The following is a 21,895-nucleotide window of genomic DNA, read 5'->3' on the forward strand; positions in this document are numbered from 1 at the left end:
TGCAAAGAACAAGGACTCTTCGGCTGTACTTAAAGAACACATTCACTAACTGGTTAGCTGTCCTTTTATGTTGCTCATTAACTTTCCCATTTAGAATCAAAGAGACATACAGTATGGATACAGACCTTTCAGTCTAACCTGTCCATGCTGACCAGACATCCCAATCTGACCAAGTGCCATTTGCTTCATTTGGCCCATATCCCTCTAAACCCTCCTTATTCGTATACCAATCCTGATGCTTTTTAAATGTTGCAATTATCCCAGCCTCTGCCCCCTTTCTCTGGCAGTTGGTTCCATACATGCACCACCCTCTGTGTGAAGAAGTTACCCCTCAAATCCTTTTTAAATCTGATCCACTCTCACTTTAAACCTATGCCCTCTAGTTTTGATTTATCCCCCAGATTTCTGACTTCAGTTTTTGTATGACCTGGATTACTTTTTTCCAGCCTTGAAACCAATTTCAATGTGTTCTTTGGCAATAGAGGAATAACTGAGAAGACAAGAAAGCAAGAGCAGTAGCAATTTAGCAGGATTCCCTGACTGTAAGTTGCTGTAGATTGGCATTCTTATGAATGGGAGCTATTTATGCTTCCACAACGTTTCAATTGTTTGTCACCACAGGCAATACATCATGCAAGTCTCTGTCTAGACTCTTGTCTTTGTTCCAGTTAGGTGACAGGCTTGATGTTGGATATCAATTCAGACTTCTGGTCATCCTTTGCTTACATTATAATTGTGCTATAATTGTGGGACTAACTCTTTTGACCATTTGGATACTATCTTATGCAGGAAGAGCCTGATGAACATCAACCTTTGCTTTCATAGAGTACTTAGAGAGAAGTACTAGGTTGCTTCAGGTAAACAATGCCTCCCTCTACCTACAAATCATCATTATCTTAAATCCTCATTACTTGTTCCATTATTTTCTTCATATGATTGCCCTTCATTGCTATATGGGGCACTGGAGGAGTGGGTCAGGAACTGGAATTTTTCCTTGGATCTCCTCGATGCATGAGACCATAATATGTGATCATACCCTCCGATGAGCTGGCATCTCGCCACTAGAGCAGAGGAACAGGATGAGATTCAGATTTGTATCACATTCACCAGATGAAGGCACATTCTAGAGTCTCAAAACCCATGGTGCCATTCTCTGTTATGACATTTGACTATTTTGTGATATTTTGCTTATTTTGCTTTATCAGTGTTTACACTTTTTAATAGCTGTATAATGTCAAGAAATATTGTGGAAATTTTACAAAGTTCTGCTGAGACCACATTTAGAATGAAGTATGCAGTTTTTGTAGTAACTGTAACGAGATTAGAGCTTTTTATGAAGGTCTTTTGCCCGAAACATCAATTTTACTGCTCCTGGGATGCTGCCCGAACTGCTGTACTTTTCCAGCACCACTCTAATCCATACTCTGGTTTCCAGCATCTGCAGTCATCGTTTTTACCTAGTAATTGTAACGAGGTCAGCCAGGTGGACCCTGTTTGCGGCTGTTAATCTGGTTCAATCAGAGCCCTGGCTGACAGATGTAACAAAACAGTGGTTGCAGAGGTTTTGTTCACTGAGAGCTAGCTTCAAGGGAGCTGGATCAGTGTCAAGGACTCTACATGTGTAAATAAAGGGTGACTTGGTGATGGAAGACCGGCCTCTCTGGAATTATTCCAGCAGCATAACAGGATAATTGCATCTATATTTTAATGGCACCTACAGAAATATTATGTCACCAAATTTCACCACCAGATGTGAGCTAAAATCTGTCGTGAATTATGAAGTCAACTGCAAGATTAACAATTGCAATTTTACCGTTGTCTAAGAATAGATCAATGAAATAAAGTTTGTATTTCTGTTTTATAGCAACATGTTTCAATCCTTTATTTTGAGCTTTAGCTTACCATTATATCTTGTAGCTGTTTTTTGTAATATGAGCATCTCTGCTGCAATTCAGAAAGAGACACAGCTGTTGTTTATTGAGCCGATTTAATTTCTGCACATTTTCAATTCCTCTGATTTCTGAATTTTCCACTGACACAGTCTTGAAGATTGAATCATTATTTGCATTCAAGTTTGTTATTTTATGATTGTTCATGAAGTTGAAAAATGCCACATTTAATATAGTATACAAATTTTATGTTGTGCCATTAGGGAGAATAAACAAGACTAATCAGAAGAATTTCCACTGTGTGCAGTGACCTGGGTAAACTACAGATGTTTTGAAGCTTTTTAAAAAATTTTGACTCCACCTTATTTGCATATTTGCCAAATGCAAAGTTTACCAGTGCAATCAGGCAGTATTTTAAAACTATATTTGAATAAATTGCCTCATTACTAAATGTTCCTTTTATGTGTGGTTGGTTATTACTGCTAGAAATGTGGTTTTTCACCAAAATGTAGCAAATTTAATCGGTACTAATCTGTTACATGTGAGTAACTGAGAGGAGGACTTGTAGCTCTCAATGAGGGCAGATATGGAAGTAAGTGGCATACAGTTGGCTGGCTGGCAAACTGGATCTTCCATTCCGTCCTGCTCCGGCATCATTTTCCGAGATGGTTTAAATATTAAGGGCCAGTTGTTTGAGGTATCGAGCTCTATGTAAGTTCCTGGAGATGGCTTCCTGACGTTGATGTCAGAGGCAGTATTTCAGGCAAACCTTTTGGTCTCTGCTGCAGTCACTAGCTGCCCTCTGGAGACATTCTCCCCATCTTCCCTCCACCACAGTGATGGCCTTGCTGTTTTGGTCATTTTTATTTAAAATTTAGCAAGTCAAAAGTTTGAAGATTGGGCACCTCTCTTTCTCATCGACTTGCAAAGTCCATACATCTGCGATTTCTCAGAAGAAAAGCCTCCTATTGCCTCTCGAGCTCTTTGACCCCGCCAATGTGATCAGTCTGGCCTTTGCGTTCCGAATTGGCCAACTGAGGGAAAATTGCCCATAAGTGAATTGTTTTACATCTTCCCCCACCTAACAATGGACGTCTGACACATATCTGACTGGGCTGGAGCATTTGAGCCATCAGGAGAGACTAGATTGGCTTGTATTGTTTTCTTTAGAGCAGAAGAGGCTGAGGGGGTGGGGGTGGGGGTGGGGGGGAGGAAAGGAAGCATGATGAAGGTAAGATTATGTATAAGATTGAGGGGTACTGACAGGATGAGCTATTCCCTTTGGGTGAGGGGGCATAGTTTTAGGGTGAATGGCAGGAGATTCAGAGGGGATTTGTGAGAGTGTTAGGAATCTGGAACTGTGCCTGGAAAGGTAGTGGAGACTGGAAACCTTAAACCTTAAATTATTTGGGTGAACACTTAAAATATTTTAACATTCAAAGATATGGGACAAGTGCAGGAATTTAGGGTAAGCACATCATTAATGGTAATTATGTCAGTGCAGACTTGGGTCATAGGGCCTTTTGTGTACTGTAAATCTGTGACTTTGACTATGACATTTGAGCCTGAATGGCAAGCTCCCGAAGTCTAGTCAGTTCTGATATAACGTGATAGTTCCATTCCCGTGCAATCTCAAGTTATAAGAAAATTGTGTAATAGCCATGCCGTTTAAACTAATGGGGCAATTATTGCATTAGAGCCAATACAGTAAGGAAGGTTCAAGTTCTACAAACAACGGTCTAAATTCTTCAATCACATTAAAGCCAATGCACATTGAAGAAATGTGTGTAATAGCTGAACTGACTCTACATTGGTAAAAGAATTTGGCCTAAGTATAAATTATTAAAAATACTTTGGCGTTCATACCAACTCAAAAAGTAGTGAAATTTTGATATAGTTTTCCTCAACTTATAGAAGGGATATTCAGAAACTTTCAAAATGTGCCTATTTGTGTGCTTATGCCAAATAAATCATCATGACCTTTGACACCTCCTGTAAGGCCTGTGGACAAATGGTATTGTTTGCTTCATCCTAGGTCTGTGGCCTGTTTTGTGGTTGTGGCTGGCTTTTTCTACATTATCTTTATAACCAGTGCCTAAAAATAAACACTTGAAATTCAGTTTGAGTTTTGTGATTTGTGCTTAAAATTCAGCAATATTTTCAATAGATGCTGGGAGCATTCCACTAAAATGCCATATTCAAGTGAACAATGACTACCACCTCCCATGCATAATGATGCTTAATATTCTTACAGCTATAACTTTACTGTTACTACTCTTTCACCAGCATTACATGTGCATAGAGTAATAATTATTAACAAAGTCCTTGAAAGGGCATACCTCTAAGGTTTGAGCATGACTTAGCTGAGTTCTATCTAATCTGATTTGACATACCTGAGCTTTAGTCATAGGTAGTTTGTTCTGTTTTGGAATGTCGTTATCCTGCATGCTGAGAGATTGTGATATGACCCAGTGCAAATGGGTGTACCAGTTCAAAAATGTTTCATCCTTTGGCCGTTTGGTCTCAACAAAGGTTTCGGTTCACTTTAGCTCTCGGCTTTATATTTTTTGAATTGAAATGCATCAGCTATTTTTACTGTAAGCAATTAGCCAATTACCAAGTACTCGGGACTTAAAAATGTTTATTTGCCAATGTTGAAAATAAGGATGCAAAGTCAAACTTGTGGCTCTCATGCAGTCAATTGAGCGCACTCTCACACGAACAGCATACACCATCAGCAGTTGCGAATATTGTAGTTATCTTCAGTTTGTTGGTTCCTGATGTCTCTTTCTCATCACTGTTGTAATTGAGTGCTTTCTTTTGTAAGAGTCTTCTTTGCCTGTGTTCAGTTATGCAACCCTTTCTGCTGCCAAAGATAAAAAAGTTCTTGAAATAGCAATTCTTGTATAAATTCAGTTCACGGAAGTTTATTTTTCCTTGCTTAGCGATTGTAGACAATGTTTTATCTCCAACAAGTGGAGATTCTTGTAATGGTTTAATTCAAAATGGAAGTAATGACTTTTTTTGCGTACTTCGGAAGGGGGCTGGCCGACTATTTTTGGTAAAACAATAATTTCATTGGATTGTCTTTTTTTTTGTTTAATACATGCCAATTTCATGACTTTTGGCCAATCTACATGGATCAGGTGATTTCCTGTGTCCAAATTTAAATTTAGTATTTTCAGTCATGTCTTAAAACTGTTTTAGTCCATTAATGTGCAGGATTACATTAGGCAATGGAGTTCAAAGATTACTTGCCCAGATTTTATATCATCATGAGTTCATACAGTGGTTTCCCAGCAAACTGTATGTATATATTTAATATTTGTGGCTGGAGTTTTTCAGTGGGTGCTAGCTAATTTGCAACAAAATGTCACCTTTTACAAATTGCTGAATTAACATCGATGAAAATGACAATTACATTTATTTAAATATAATTTGCAATTATTACAATGTTAATGTGACATTTATTATAATAGCTTAATATTGGGTAATTATGATTTTTGACGGAAGGAGCAAATCATTAAACAGCAATTTGTGATCTGGCATTTATGACTAATCATACTTTTTAATCTCTCTGGAGGTAATTAAGTATAGAACATTGTTTCGTACTCCAAGGATTAATTGTATTTCAACAGAAAGTTACCAGTATCGCCTTTAATGCTATTTCATTTAGTGTTCTCAGAACTAGAATATGGTTTCTGTTGATGATTAAACATTGGGAGTTAGCTTTGAAGAAGCTCCAAAAATTGGCATTGTTTGTTTTGGTGTAAGAATGCTAATTTTTAAAAGTTTTATAAATGCACCTTTTTAATATTTACAACTAGAGGACATGCATTTAAGATGAGACTGGACGCCTCCTAGGAGAGCGCTTTAGCGAACATCTCCGGGACACCCGCACCAATCAACCACACTGCCCTGTGGCCCAACATTTCAACTCCCCCTCCCACTCTGCCGAGGACATGGAGGTCCTGGGCCTCCTTCACTGCCACTCCCTCACCACCAGACGCCTGGAGGAAGAACGCCTCATCTTCTGCCTCGGAACACTTCAACCCCAGGGCATCAATGTGGACTTCAGCAGTTTCCTCATTTCCCCTTCCCCCACCTCGCCCTAGTTCCAAACTTCCAGCTCAGCACTGTCCCCATGACTTGTCCTACCTGCCTATCTTCTTTTCCATCTATCCACTCCACCCTCCTCCCTGACCTATCACCTTCATCCCCTCCCCCACTCACCTATTGTACTGTATGCTACTTTCTCCCCACCCCCACCCTCCTCTCAGTTATCTCTCCATCCTTCAGGCTCTCTGCCTTTATTCCTGATGAAGGGCTTTTGCCCGAAACGTCGATTTTACTGCACCTCTGATGCTGTCTGAACTGCTGTGCTCTTCCAGCACCACTAATCCAGAATCTAGTTTCCAGCGTCTGCAGTCATTGTTTTTACCTAACGTCATCAGTGAACTCACTAATGATGTTATCTAGTATGGTGATGAAACATCTGAAAGCGAACTTTTCCGCTCAGCAAGCAAACCTACATCCAGAACCTCAACCTGGGCGACAAATCTTCTCAAAACTCGCTAGGGACTAATTCAATTTATGTAACCTGGTCAGCATGGAGAAATTGGGCCAAAGGGCCTGTTTTCATGCTGCATGGCCCTTTGACTCTAATTAGCAATAGTGCTTTGTTGAAGAAATGGATTGGGGTTTCACTTGTACTTTGTCATTCATTTGCTTTTAGCATGATTTCACTTTGCTAACTTAATTAAGAAAATCCACTCCTGGTCATCTTACATTGGACTACATGCTTGTTAATGGCTGACTTGACCTTAAGAAAGAAAATGAACCATTAATTGAGATAAAATTTGGCAGAGCACTAACCACTTTCCATTGCTGTCGTACTCATTTGACTTCTTTTGGGAGGACGTCAGAAGTAAACATTTTAATCAATTAAATGACTAATTTAGTAATTTTTAAAAATTTGGAAGTAAATAAGTACTTTTCTGATCATACTCAAAGTTGCTTTATGAAGAGAAACTTTCCTTATTCTGTAATTAAAACCTTGTCTCACCGATCTTTCAGGATGAAGATTTTTGAGTTTGACAATGGGGAATGACAGCAAAGGGATGCTTTTTTTGCAAAATGAAAGATGTTCATTGTGGCTTGAACAGTTCAAAGGAAATTAAATTTGATTTTATTTTCCATATCAGGGTTATTAGTTCAAAAGAGGGAATTTAAAATATGGAGTTTTTTTTCCTTTTGTCATTAAAAATGTTAATCAAATGATTTATTATTCTTGGTATGCAGAAACTTTTTCAGTCATAAATCTAAACTACTTCCATTTAGATTTTAACGTAGAAATTATGTAACAATGACAGGCTATTGATCTCAAACAGTTCTTGTTGGTTTTTAACTTCCACAAACATAGAAATCTTAATTGCAGATAGCCCTGTTGCTATATTATTTTCTTTCCTAATTCTTTCAACCACTTTGTGTTTTAAATACCAGCTGTGGCTCAGTTGTTTGGATGCCTACCTCTGAATCAGAAGGATGAGGCTTCAAGATCCACACTCTGGGTTGAATTAAATGCTCCCTAAATGGAAAGTTCTGAGGTGGGCAGTATTTGACCCAAGCAGGAGTGTTTCCACCTGTTCAGGTCTAAGGCGAGATGGCTTGTAGACAGTCTTCCTTCATGAGTGCTCATTTGTTAATCACTTAAGTAGGCAATTTGCTTATGAAGGGGGGAAACTCTGGTTTGAAGACATTCAGGACCTACTCAAGGAACCCGGAGTCAGGAAGCTGAGAGCCCATTGTCAGCCACCCCATCACAGCATTAATCACGCACCTTTCATCCAATCCTCAATTTCCTATGGTTTGAGTTCCTCGTTGTCCCCAGGTCATTACGTTACAGGCAGATAACAGAAAGTTATCCAGAGCTGATCACCAGCTCTGAGCAGGCAGGATTTACAGTTCTGGGATCCTAAATCCCTTGAAGCCCTGATGCTGCATTCATTTTAGCAGGCTTTGCCAAATGGAGTTGCACCTAGCCCTGTTAGTTTTCTAGCTAATCGTGAAACCCTTGTAACCAACATTAAGTCATCAACATTAAATCCCCCCTGGGGGCGAGACACAGAAATCAAGGCTGACAGTCCAGTGCGTTGCAGTGGGAGTTCTGTGCTCTTGGAGGTATTTTCTTTAAGAAAGTAAGTGCCCTTTCGTTCCACAAAAATCAAATGTTCTCTATGGTAAAAGTCTCATTCCTTTGTCACAAGTATTGAAGTTTCAATCGTATCTATTTTTACACTTTAAAACAAAATTACTATGATTAAAATGCTAAATTATACATTAAAATATCAGTTTCAAAAAAACATTTTGGATAAGTCATTCTTTTTGCATTGCCATTGTGAGCTAATGTGCAACTTTCTCAGTTCAATTTATACAATATCATGAGAGATTGCGTATCTCTCCCAAGACCAATAATAGCCTGCATGCAATTAGAAATTAGGATTTTAGCAATGAATCCATAATGAAAAAAAGTCAATTTACTTTTTAGTTGGAGTAATCCTTTAAAATGTTTTGTTTTATTTTGAGAAGTTATTCAAAGGATATGTAATTTAGTTTAAATGCCAGGTCCTTAACAGTAAAACGCTGTTGAAGGTTTTTTTCTTAATTTTGTATGAGTCCAAATTGTTGATTATAGAGTGGCATAAGATTGTAGAAGAAATTAGTGAGTGCAGCAAATTCCAACAAAATGCTGAAGTGATGGTTACACAATGATTCCATTCTGATAGGAATCCTATCAAGTCTTGTGACGTAATTGTACTTCAAATAAATCTTAGCAACAAAAGAGGGATGTCATGCTTATTACGATGAATTGTTCTGAATGTAAGTTTAGAGTGAAACATCCCCTCTGTTTGCATCTTATACTATTTCAGCCTTGGTCTTACAGACTTCTGAAGCACAAATAGAAATTGCTGGGGAAAAAGCTGAGCAAGTCTGGCAGCATCAGTGGAGAGATAACAGTGTCAATGTTTCAGGTCCAATGACTTTTCTTCAGAACAGACTGTAGCTTGGAATAAATGGATATATCTGCTAAAGATGAGGTGGAGCAGGAAGGAGTAAACAATAGGTGGAGATGGAGTCCAGAGAGACAGACCGAACAATGGGGAAGACAAAGGAGTGGGTAAAGGTCAACCTGGGAGAATCAATAGCTACTAATGGGGACCAATAACAGCCCATGTGATAACAAGACTAGGTGGGTGGAGGTTCAGGTAAGAATGTGGAGAAAATACTGAGGACCTAAAATTATTAAACTTGATATCGAGTCCTGAAAGCTGTAGAGTGCTCAAGTGGAAAATGAGATGATATTCTTCCAGGTTGCTCTGAGCTTCACTGGAGTACTGCAGCAAGCCTGAGACACTGATGTTGGCTAGGGAATATGGTGATATGTTGAATTAGCAAGCAACAGGAAGCTCAGGTTCACTTTTGCAGACAGAACAAAGGTGTTCTGCAAAGTGATCACCCAGTCATCGTTTCATTTCCCCAGTGTAGAGGAGATTATGTTGTCAGCGGCAAATGCAGTAGACTAGATTGAGTGAAGTGCTGGTAAATTGCTACAGCGCCTGGAACCTTGGATTGTGAGGAGAAAGGAAGTAATCAGGCAGGTGGAACACCTTCTGCAATAGCAAGGGAAGATGTTGGGGATGGAGGAGCAGTGGACCGAGATGTCGTGGAGGGTTTGGTCACTGCAGAAGGCTGATAAAGGAGGGGAAGGGAATATGTGTCTGGTGGTGGTATCCTATTGGAGGTGGTGAAAATGGCAGTTAATCATTTGGATGTGGGTTAGAACATGAGTACCAGAGAAAGAGATCCTTTAGCTGTTATCAGAGAGCAGAGAAGGGCCAAAGTGCAGGAGATTGATCAGACGTGGCTAAGGTTGGTGGGGAATCCTCAGCTGAAGAAGAAGGTGGAAGTTTCAGAGGCCGTCTTGTTGAATAGTGCATCACCTGAATAGATATGAGGGAGACAGAAACTGGGAGGAGGGAATAGTGTCTTTCCAAGAAGCAAGGTGTGAGGATGTATAGTCAAGATAACTGTCGGAGTTGGTAGGTTTGTTGTGGATAACAGTAGCCAGCCTATCCCCAAAAATGAAAGTGGAGATGTCGATGAAGGGAAGGGAGGAGTCAAAAGATGGACCAGTTGAAAGTGTGAGCAGGCTGGAAATTGGAAGCAAAATTTTTTAAATTTTCCAATTCCAGGTGAGAGAGCAAAGCAGCACTGGTTGTGTAATCAGTATACTGGGAAAAGAGTTGGAGGTGGGGAACAAGGAATGTTCCATGTACCCCTCCACAAAGAGGTCCCTTTGGCTACTTCTTTGACCTGAAGAAAACGAGAGGAGTTCAAGCTGAAGTTGTTCAAAGTAAGGATTGGCTTGGCCAGCAGAGGAGGGTGGTGCTGGATGGAGATGGTCCACTCCTCTTTTTCTAGGAAGAAGTAGAAAACCCTGAGACCATCCATTGGGGAATGGATGTGTAAAGGGATTACATGTCCATGGTAACGAGGAGGTAGCTGGAGCCTGCGAAATGGAGGTTTTGAAACTGATGTAAAGCATCAGAAGAATTGCAGATGTAAGTGGGACGGGAGAAGGGGAGGAACAATTGAATCGCGGTAGGTAGAGATGAGTGGGGCAGGAGCAAGCAAAACAATGGGTCTGCCCAGACAGTCCTGTTTGTGAATTTTGGGGAAAAGGTAGAATTGACCTTGGAGACAGTGGAGGGGGAGACCACCAGAAGAAATGAAACTAGTGACCATTGTCAACACGATGGCCTGGTGTTGCATGTTGAGGTCAAAGTCCAGTTGGGCATGAGGTGGTGTTCAAGGGCTGGTGCTCAGACTCTAATGAAGAGGTTGCTCCACCAGCACCAGCAACGGCATCACCCTTGTTGACAGGCTTGATTACAAAATCAGGGTTGGATCTGAGAACGCTGAGTGCAGTGAGGGCGACCAGTGTCACATCAACAGTTCTCAGTGAATAGGTCGTGTGCAGGTAAGAGACCAGAGGAAGGGGGCCAGGTGGAGGGAGCATGTTGGAAGTGGATGAAGCGGTTTGTGGGCCTGGGAGAGGACTTTAATCCAAAGAAATGGGCACAGAGGCCAAGGTGATGGAAGAAGAGTTTAGTATTCTGTTATGGTCAGACTTCATTGAGGTGGGGACGCTGAGTGATGTTTTGAATGAGTACAAAACATTCAGCTTCAGAAAGACGAAGGTCAGAGTGATAGTAAGTATACCACAGAAGGTGGGTTTGGGGAAGGGGAGGAATTTTCCAAGGGTGTGTGTCGATATCTTGAGTTGTTGCATCTTGCGTTGGGTAATGCCTGAAAGGAAAAGAAATTTCTTTCTTGTTAGAATATTGAGTGAGCAGAAAGATGAACTGGAACTGGGGTCAGGGCAATTCTGAGCGAGCACGAGTCCGTGCTGATGGCAAGAGAGGTTAAGAGTGTGTATGTGACACCACGTAACACTGAGTAGGTAGCATTGTGTCCTAGCTACAATCAGTTCTGAACAATGGTCACTGGACCTGAAACATTAACTTTTTTGCCACAGATGCTGCCAGATCTGCTGAGTCTGTTTGTGATTGCTGATTCAGCAATTTGTTTGTGTTTCTGATTTCCAACATCTGCAAGAAATTTATTTTATTTTCTTACAGACTTGTGGTTTTGATTATGCATTCTTGTATTTTCTCATCGCTGTTAGATCACTGAACTAGTCTGATTGAAACATAATTTAAACACCATATAACTGTTTTTGATCAATGGGACTATATAGAAGGGTTTTTTTTATCTTTAATCATTGACGTCTGCTGAATGAGCTCCTCCTGCTCCTATGCTGCTCTGTATGGGTCCCAATTACTGCAACATCAAAGTGCTATGTTTATCAATTGCCAAGATGCTGTGCGTTGATCAACTACTCCACTGTGTTAATAATTCGTGTAGTCATTAAAATTATATTATAAAATGGGAACAACCTCAATCTGCCGCTCTTCTTGGCCAGAGTATTTATATTTTCCCTTTTTATTATGACATGCACGTGTGTTTTTATTCTTGCCGCATAGCTACGATATTCTCAGATGAATGTGGCCGTAGATGATTTACTCCTCATCTTCATCCTGACTTGGAAATATATCTCTATTCCTTCAGTGTGGCTGGGTCAAAATCCTGCAGTTCTCCCCTGACTACATTGTGAGTCTGTCGACAGCATATGGACTGCAATGGTTCAAGAATGCAGCTCATCACCACCTTCCCAAGAGCTGCTAAGAATGTGCTATAAATGCTGGCCCAACAAGAGAACTGGGGGGGGGGGGGAACTCCATCAGTGTTATTTGCACATCAATAGAAGGCTTTTTAAAAAAAAAGATGGCGTGAGGTGACATGTCTCAATTTCAGTATGCTTCTTTATGGTAAATGATCCTTCATAGGTCAATTGATCAGAAATTGAAACTTACCATGCGATGAATTGGAGGGATGGACTGGCATCCTATTACTCTCTTGCTCTTTCGTACGTTGTTTTAGTACACCAGGATGCTTTCTCTGAAAGCATTATCTGTACAATAAATGAACTTGCCATATACACCATCACTGGATATTATGCTTTTTAGGTACGTAGACCTGCTGATAGCTCCTGTTATTGACTATATGGAGATAATATGGCTTTCTCTTTAAAGTAGTAGATCTAAGATTGAAAGTGACTTGGAAAAAGAAAATATGTTTTACCATTTCTGAAGATTTCCAACAACATATCATCTGAATTTGGGTCCAGAATCAAACTTGATAGTACTCAAATAGCTTTACTCCTGCTCTCCCTATAATGCAGTAACTCCAGTGCAGAAGAGCTTCAGTTTTGTTCATCATTTTGACTGAAAACCAGACTGAGATTAGAAACTCAGATTTTTGCAAAAGAAACATGATATATTTGCTAAATTATAGCTGCTTCTTACTGTGAACACTGCACAAAAATATGACAACTGAATACATTCTTGCAGTGTTTTTCTGATTTTCAAAAATACAACTAAGAGTATCAGATCAATATTTAAAGAGAGAAGTTGCGTTGTGAAACATACCTGTGGGTAGTAATGAAACAAATGTATATCTTTTCACAATTTGCCTGAAGTGTATATAGATTTCTGAAACGCAGTGATGCATGCCCAAAGGGCAAATTACTTCGAGCTATTTATGGTAAGTCAATCATTTAAAACATTGCAAAAAAATCCTCTGAAGATACTATTTTGTGGTATTGCTATGCTGTAGCCAGCTATTAAAAAAACTTATCAAATTTATTGGCAAAATTACAAGTGTTCATTTTACTATAGAAGCTGGTTTCTTGGAACCTGGTTTAGGAGAATCTTTTCATTCTTTTTGAGGAAAGTTCTAATTGTAATTAGTTGTCAAGTTTTTTTTGTAATAGTGTAACTCTTAATTTCTAACACTTTTTTAAAAAAAACCTTTTTCACAATACTGATGGTACATTTTTAGTGTGTTCATTTTATGTAATGGAGAGTAAGTTGCTAAGCAACAATGAACACTAGATACGAAAAAGATTTCATAGGTGAACACAGAACCTTCGTTATCAATTAAAAGCCCCTAGAAAAAACTAAATGGCATGCAGCTCATCAAGGGGCTGGTAGGAGCTGGTAGGGTTGGAGATGAAAGTATTTCACAATTATATGACGATATTGCTTAAAGAGAGGTTAGATTGTGTTGTCATCTATGTGTACCTGATTGGCTGAATGAAGACTGTGAGGCAGGTTGTCAGGCAGTGACGTTGTAATACTTGGCAATTTGGAAATATTAAGCCTTTCCTGGATGTGTGGCCAGTGAAATTTGATTACTGACAGTCTGCTGCAGTGGTTCATCAAGAGACTATATATAGAGAAAAACTATATGACAGTATTTCCCCATTTGGGAGAGGACTTCAAAACTGACTGCCAGAGAGATTAAATTATCTCGTGAAGGCTGCGTGGAGAAAATCCCATCTCCACTGAAATAAATATATTTGACGGCTTGTGGATTATAAAGAGATTGAACCGAGTGATGGGAACTGTTAGTGAGCTCTGTGCATCCAGCTTCCAGGCTTTCCTCTGTGTAAATGTAAAACCAGGTATGGTTGAATGAGATTTAAAACTGAAAAGTAGCCTTTGACCAGTACTGTACGCGACAGCACTTTAAGTAGTGTTTTTCAAAATTGAATAAAAAAGGGCAAGTTGATCAGATACAATGGCCATAGCATAAGGTAACCCCTCAGAAAAGTGAGACGCTGATCCATTATCCATTTTTCAGCATGTTTGTTCAGTTTTGAGTTAAGTATATTTCCTATTGCTGTACAACGATGCTGCAGCAATACTAATTCTGTATGATCTGAATATCCTTAGCAATGAAGAAAACACACTGGAGTTGAGATATTTGCCAGTATTGAATACGGTCCTTTTCACATTTGTTTTAAATTCCTTCAGAAGGGGGAACAGTTATAAATAAAAATCATCTGTATTTACTCCTGAAATTCTGCAACCATTTTTCAAACACTTACATTTTTTTTGATGAACTTGAAATTTAATTCTAGTTGTGGCTTGATTAGCATTGTTTTTTAGGTAGTTGACTGTGTTCTTGAGCTATGAAACATGCTGGAAGTGGAAGCACTTGTTATTTTTGAGAAACTTCCTATATTAGCTCATAACTTGTATTTTCCCCCACTTGAACTGCAGTAGAACTATAGGATCTAGAAGGTTTTGAAATTAATATTGTTGCTATCTACATATTCATTGTTTTGTACAGAAGAATGCTGAGATGTTGATTAGTGTTAATGAAATCAGTAATTTGTTAATTTGAATTTCATAGTCTAACACTCAGGAATAAATTGTGTTGTAGACACTTGAGCATTGATTATTAAAACAAGTTTTGCGGTAATATTCTGTCTAATAATCACTGAGATATATATGATAAACTGTCAAAATGCACAAACATTTGGCTGTATGTGTCAATTTACTTCATTTATGTTGATATATAGACCATATTACAGTTGTTGACCGTCCCTTGAAGAATGTTCATGTTAACAGGATTCCATCGAAATATAGTGACAGCACAAGGTTAACCATCTGGCCCTTTGTGTCCATGCTAGCTCACTACAAGAATAACTTGGCTAGTCCCACTCTCTCATCTCTTTCCTGTAGCTCTACAATTTATTTTTCTCTTCGGATAGTTGTCTAATTCCCCTTGAGATCTACTATTGAAACTGCTTCCAGCTGCATTAGGATAGATTTGCAGGGTGATGGATAAAGAACGTGGTGTTTGGGAATAAGTAGAAACATTTTCAGAAGAACCCGAACGGGTAGGATGGATTAAATGGCCTCCTATTCTGTATGTTTAAGAAAAAAGGGGAGAAAGAGAGGAGGGGGAGTAGCCTTTTTGATAAAGGATAACATTACAGCTGTATTTAGGGAGGATATTCCTGGGATGTTATTTGGGTGGAACTGAGAATTAAGAAAGGGATGATCACCATATTGGGATTGTATTATAGCCCCCCCCCCCCCCCCCCCCCCAATAGTTAGTGGGAAAATGAGAAATTTAAGGAGATTTAAGTTATCTGTACAAATAAATAATAGGGTGGTTATGTTAGGGGATTTTAACTTTCCCCACACAGACTGGGACTGCCATAGTAATCAAGGTTTAGATGAATAGGAATTTGTTAAGCATGGACAAGAAAATTTTCTGATTCAGTATGTGGATGTACCTACTGGAGAAGGTGCAAAACTTGACCTGGGCTTGGGAAATAAGGCAGGGCAGGTGACTGAGGTGTCAGTGGGGGAGCACTTTGGAGCGAGCAATTCTATTAGTTTTAAAATATAGATGGAAAATGATAGACCAGACTTAAAAGTTGAAGTTCTAAATTGGAGGAAAGCTACTTTTGATAGTATTAGGCAAAAAGTTTCAAAAGCTAATTGGGGGCAAATGTTTGCAGGTAATGGGACAGCTGGAAAATGGGAAGCCTTCAGAAATGAGAAAACAAGAATCCAGAGAAAGTATATTCCTGTTAGGGTAAAAGGAAAAGCTGGTAGTTATAGGGAATGCTGGATGACAAGAGAAATTGAGGGTTTGGTTAAGAAAAAGAAGGAAGAATATGTCCAGTATAGACAGGATAGGTCTCCTTAAAGTATAAAGGCAGTAGGAGTATACTTAAGCGGGAAGTCAGGAGGGCAAAAAGGGGACATGAGATAGCTTTGGCAAATAGAATTAAGGAGCATCCACAGGGTTTTTACACATACATTAAGGACAAAAGGGTAACTAGGGAGAGAACAGAGCCCCTCAAAGATCAACAAGGCAGTCCTATCTGTGGAGCTGCAGGAGATGGAGGAGATACTAAACCAGTATTTTGCATCAGTATTTTCTGTGGAGGAGGATGTGGAAGATATAGAATGTAGGGAAATAGATGGTGACATTGTGAAAAATGTTCATATTATAACGGAGGTGGTGCTGGATGCCTTGAGGGACAGGAATTACATGTATTTGGAAAGGCAAGGACCCTATTAGGGACAGTCAGCATGGCTTAGTGCGTGGGAAATCATGTCTCACAAACTTGATTGAATTTTTTTGAAGAAGTAACAAAGAGGATTGAGGGCGGCAGAGAGGTGGGTGTGATCGATGTGGACTTCAGTAACCGGTTCGACAAGATACCCCATGGGAGACTGGTTCGCAAGGTTACATTTCATGGAATCCAGGGAGAACTAGCCATTTGGATACAGAACTGGCTCAAAGATAGATGAAAGTGGAGGGTTGTTTTTTCAGACTGGAATTTAGATCACAGTGGTGCTGGAAAAGCACAGAAGGTCCGGCAGCATCCGAGGTACAGGAAAATCAACGTTTCGGGCAAAAGCCCTTCATGAGGAATAGAGGCAGGGAGCCTCCAGGGTGGAGGGATAAATGTCTGCCCTTTTCAAACTGGAGGCTTGTGACCAGTGGAGTGCCATAAGAATCTATGCTGAGCCCACTACCTTTCGTTGTTTATATAAATGATTTGGTTGTGAACATAGGAGGTATACTTAGTAAGTTTGCAGGTGACACCAAAATTAGAGGTGTAGTGGACAGTGAAGAAGGTTACCTCAGATTACAACAGGATCTTGACCAGATGGGCCAATGGGCTGCGGAGTGTCAGATTTTCATTTAGATGAATGTGAGGTGCTGCACTTTGGAAAAGCAAATCTTAGCAGGGCTTATATACTTAATGGAAAGGTCATGAGGAGTGTGGCTGAACAAAGAGACCTTGGAGTGCAGGTCCATAGTTCCTTGAAAGTAGTGTTGCAGGTAGATAGGATAGTGAAGAAGGCGTTTAGTATGCTTTCCTTTATTGGTCAGAGTATTGAGTATAGGAGTTGAGAAGTCTTGTTGCAGCTGTACAGAACTTAGATTAGGCCACTTTTGGAATATCGTGTGCAATTCTGGTCTCCTTCCTGTCGGGAAGATGTTGTGAAACTTGAAAGGGTTCAGAAAAGATCTACAAGGATGTTGCCAGGGTTGGAGGATTTGAGCGATAGGGAGAGGCTAAATAGGGGCTGTTTTCCCTGGAGCATCGGAGGCTGAGGGGTGACCTGATAGAGGTTTACAAAATTTTGAGGGGAATGGATAGGATAAATGAAGACAGTCTTTTCCCTGGGGTGGGGGAGTCCAGGACTAGAGGGCATAGGTTTAGGTTGAGAGGGGAAAGATATAAAAGGGACCTAGGGGGCAAACGTTTTGCACAGAGGGTGATGCGATTATGGAATGAGCTTACGTAGGAAGTGATGGAGGCTAATACAATTGCAACATTGAAAAGTCATGATTTGGAGGTGCTGGTGTTGGACTGGGTGGACAAAGGTGAACATCTCTCAATATAGTCTAACAGGTTTATTTGGAACACCAGCTTTCGGAGCGCTGCCCCTTCATCAGGTGGTTGTGGAGGACTCAATTGTAAGACAGAATTTATATCAAAAGTTTACAGTGTGATGTAACTGAAATTATACATTGAAAAATACCTTGGATGGGTGTATGAATAGGAAAGATTTAGAGGGATATTGGCCAAGTGCTGGCAAATGGGACTAGATCAGGTTAGGATATCTGGTCGGCATGGACGAGTTGGACCGAAGGGTCGGTTTCTGTGCTGTACATCTCATTGACTCTAAACTTTATTCCATTGTGGCCTTTCAATCCTGAAATAGTTGATTCAGTATATAACGTGCAATGATTTTGAAATATGTACATAGTAATACCTTATTTTTCATTAAGTTTTTTTTTAAAAGAATGCTATTTGTCAGACTTGTATGTTGATCATGAGAATCATGCTGGAAATTGTAATATTCCCAAGTAATTGTTGACTAAAACATAATGTGGCAACAGAATGCTTTATAATCTGTCAACATGCTGACCAGTCTTGATCTTTCTGAGAATGATGCTCTGTCGTGTAGTAGATTGTCATCCAAAATGAGCAATCAAATGCAAATATTAATTTGGGGAAATAGAACCTGTTGAAGAGTATAGCCTGCTGCCTGTCAGTCTAAATGCTATATGTAAAATGTGTGTTTGCTATTAAAGTCTGTAGTGTATGTTAGTGTAAAGAATGGAACAGACTTCAATCAGCTGATTAAAGTAAGAAATGCTGACAGTAGAATGCTTAGTTTGAAGTTTCTGTTCCTTAATGTAACTTGCATATTCAGATGTTGCAGCCATTAAAATGGTTGAATGTGCAGCATTTGTGCACTGTTATTTATGAAATTAAATATACTTTTTTGGGGCTTAAAAGGAGTCAACCACAAGCAGCCAAAGTGCTGAAAATTAAGATTGGAAGACAGACAAAATAGATTAGAAATTTTACGAATACAAAGCTTAAAATCTTTCTGTTTAAGAGCATCTTAGATATTCCTTGATCTGCATGCTACTTGCATAATCAGTGCAAATCCCATTCAAGTAAAGGTTGTGCTGAATAGGCAAAATTATTTTCAATTGTGAAGCTCGTATTGCGATGGCCATGAGACTTCATCTTGAACTTTTGAATATTTGGCTGGAGTTTAAACGACTGGATTGAGATTTGCAGTTCATTTAAATATAGTCTCTGGTTTCTTTTTATTTGTGGCAGTCTATGTAAATTATTGCTTGACCTCCCTCTATCATTAATACTCAAGAACATCATTTTTAGAATTTCTTCCAGAGAGAATATAATTAACTCAGGACAATAACATTAGCTGTTTGGTGAATCTTGTAGTTTGCAAAACATCCCACTCCTTGCCAGCCCATTGATTGAAAAGCATAATTTTGGGGTTTTTTTTGTTTTTTTTTAAATATGTTTTCAAAGTTTTAACCCATCTTGCCCCAACTCTACTCCTCAATGTGAGGAGAATTTCAGCTCTGAAATTATTGTGGTTACTAACTGTCCAGGTGATGTCCAGGGCCTCATTCTTCAGTGAAGCTTTTTGTATAGTGTCTGTTGTTCACCACTGGATGCTTTTATTTCTTTTCGCTCTGGCATATTATCTCTGGTGCATACCTGATGGGACTCTGTGCTCCATTCCCTTGCTTTGGTTACTTCTGGGTCTGGCAGTGACATTTGCACCTCTTCAAGTTTCCATTCCTATGTCAATAATTTTTACTCTAAGCAACCAGGTAATCCGGTTTCTCTACAGTGCTCCCAGCATCTATCTAATTTCAGCCTTAACCCACTTCCTGACTGTCCATGAACAACAGCCCACTCCTGAACCAAGAAATCAACTGTCAAAGTCCATGTTGAATGCTTCCAACCCTCTCGCCTATGCCTTCTCACCCTGTAAGTGGTTTTGTCCCTCTAAACTGACCCCACCACCACGGATATATTTCCCTTCCCTCCCCTATCAGCGTTCCGAAAAGACCACTCCCTCCGTGACTCCCTAGTCAGGTCCACACCCCCCACCAACCCAACCTCCACTCCCGGCACCTTCCCCTGCAACCGCAAGAAATGCAAAACTTGCGCCCACACCTCCCCCCTTACTTCCCTCCAAGGCCCCAAGGGATACTTCTATATCTGCCACAAATTCACCTGCACCTCCACACACATCATCTATTGCATCCGCTGCACCTGATGTGGCCTCCTCTATATTGGGGAGACAGGCCGCCAACTTGCGGAACATTTCAGAGAACACCTCTGGGACACCTGGACCAACCAACCCAACCACCCCGTAGCTCAACACTTCAACTCCCCCTCCCACTCCACCAAGAACATGTAGGTCCTTGGACTCCTCCATCGCCAGACCATAGCAACACACGGTTGGAGGAAGAGCGCCTCATCTTTCGTCTAGGAACCCTCCAACCACAAGGGATGAACTCAGATTTCTCCAGTTTCCTCATTCCCCCCCCCCACTTGTCTTAGTCAAATCCCTCGAACTCAGCACCGCCTTCCTAACCTGCAATCTTCTTCCTGACCTCTCCGCCCCCACCCCACTCCGGCCTATCACCCTTACCTTGACATCCTTCCACCAATCGCATTTCTAACGCCCCTCCCCCAAGTCCCTCTTCCCTATCTTTTATCTTAGCCTGCTGGACACACTTTCCTCATTCCTGAGGAAGGGCTGATGCCCGAAACATCGATTCTCCTGTTCCTTGGATGCTGCCTGACCTGCGCTTTTCCAGCAACACATTTTCAGCTCTGATCTCCAGCATCTGCAGTCCTCACTTTCTTCTCGAAGGTTTTGTATTATTCCCCTGATTATAGGTGTTGCTGGAGTATCACCACCCTCAGACCTTTCAGAGCCATACTGCAATTTTAACATTCATTTCGGAATCGCTTGTACTCCCATTGTCCATTGACCAGGAATGTTTCTTCATGCAGAGCGCTAGCTATTCTCTCCTGAATCACTGCCTTCTTTTCCATTCTCCAACCTCCGCTTTTGGCATTTTCTGAATGCAGCCAATAAGTTGTTTGTGGACTGAACCTGAGCTGCAGTTTCTCATTAGCCACCACATTGAGAACCTTTTCAACAGTTTTCCTGCACCTTCCAGCTGGGACATGTGGTCTTCCACCTTGTTCCATGTTTCAGGGCAAGACATAAAAATTAGTGCATCAGTGAAGAAATGGAGGACAGCCTACACGTGCACTGGAAGTACTGTATGTAAGATAGAGGAAAAGAGACTGACGCAAAAATGTTGTAGAAATTCACAGGAATGAGTTGAATGGAGTGCTAGGCAGGGTTGATACATCAGAATAGTGATGCACTGTTCGGGCAGCTTGCACTATATTTAATACACCGCAGCATCTTTCAAATCTGTGACCATTTAGAAGAACAGATCAATGGGAACGCCACCATGCCCCTGGCAAAAGCCACACACCTTACTGACGTGGAGCTATGTCACTGTTCCTTCACTTCTGCTGGGTTAAAATCCAAAATTTACTCCCTAACAGGACTGTGTAACTACACCACGCAGACTACAGTAGTCCACAGACGTGGCTTACTGTCATTATTTTGAGGGCACTTTGGAATGGGCAGCAATTGCTGGTCTAACCTGTGAAGCTTACATCAAAGAAAGTAGTATCAAAGGATCAAAATGGGAGATTTAGCTCCATGTGGGGAAAAAAGGATGTGGGCTATCAAGACAAAAGAAGATTGAGTTACAAATACTCCACATGACATTCATGACTCACTTGTGGGTAATTTAATAATGCATTCATACCTTCAGTTGTTTGTATTTCTCATTACCCACCTGCACATCATTGTACATTTGTGCAATTATGTCCACAATGAAAATATTTTTGAGAAAACCATAACTCAGTTCTATAAGGAGTTGTCTGCTGTGGGTGTTGAAAATTTATAAATCTGCATAATCTTAGGAATGGAAGTTTATTTTACAGCAAAGGTAAGTCGAGCTCGATGATTGTTGCATCCAATGTAGAGGCATTTAAATTAGTGTAATAGTAACAATATTTTCAAAAATATTAATTACACATGTACATACATACATAATTGCACCTT

General features: G+C 40.2%; 1 protein-coding gene across 2 annotated transcripts in view; it reads left to right on the plus strand.

Moving 5' to 3' along the window:
- cyth1b (cytohesin 1b) overlaps nt 1–21,895 on the plus strand; it is a 225,759-nt gene that overhangs the window by 36,020 nt on the left and 167,844 nt on the right. Inside the window, exon 1 of one of the 2 annotated variants that reach the window (XM_072558714.1) lies at nt 13,864–14,037. The exons of the other annotated variant lie outside the window; for it this stretch is intronic. Within the exon in view, the coding sequence (XP_072414815.1) occupies nt 13,971–14,037 (67 nt within the window). The 5' untranslated portion in view covers nt 13,864–13,970. Of the gene's footprint in view, nt 1–13,863; nt 14,038–21,895 lie in introns of those variants that run through there. 2 annotated transcript variants of the gene reach the window in all.

The sequence above is a fragment of the Chiloscyllium punctatum genome, chromosome 39 (assembly GCF_047496795.1).
Source record: "Chiloscyllium punctatum isolate Juve2018m chromosome 39, sChiPun1.3, whole genome shotgun sequence".
Lineage (NCBI taxonomy): Eukaryota > Metazoa > Chordata > Chondrichthyes > Orectolobiformes > Hemiscylliidae > Chiloscyllium > Chiloscyllium punctatum.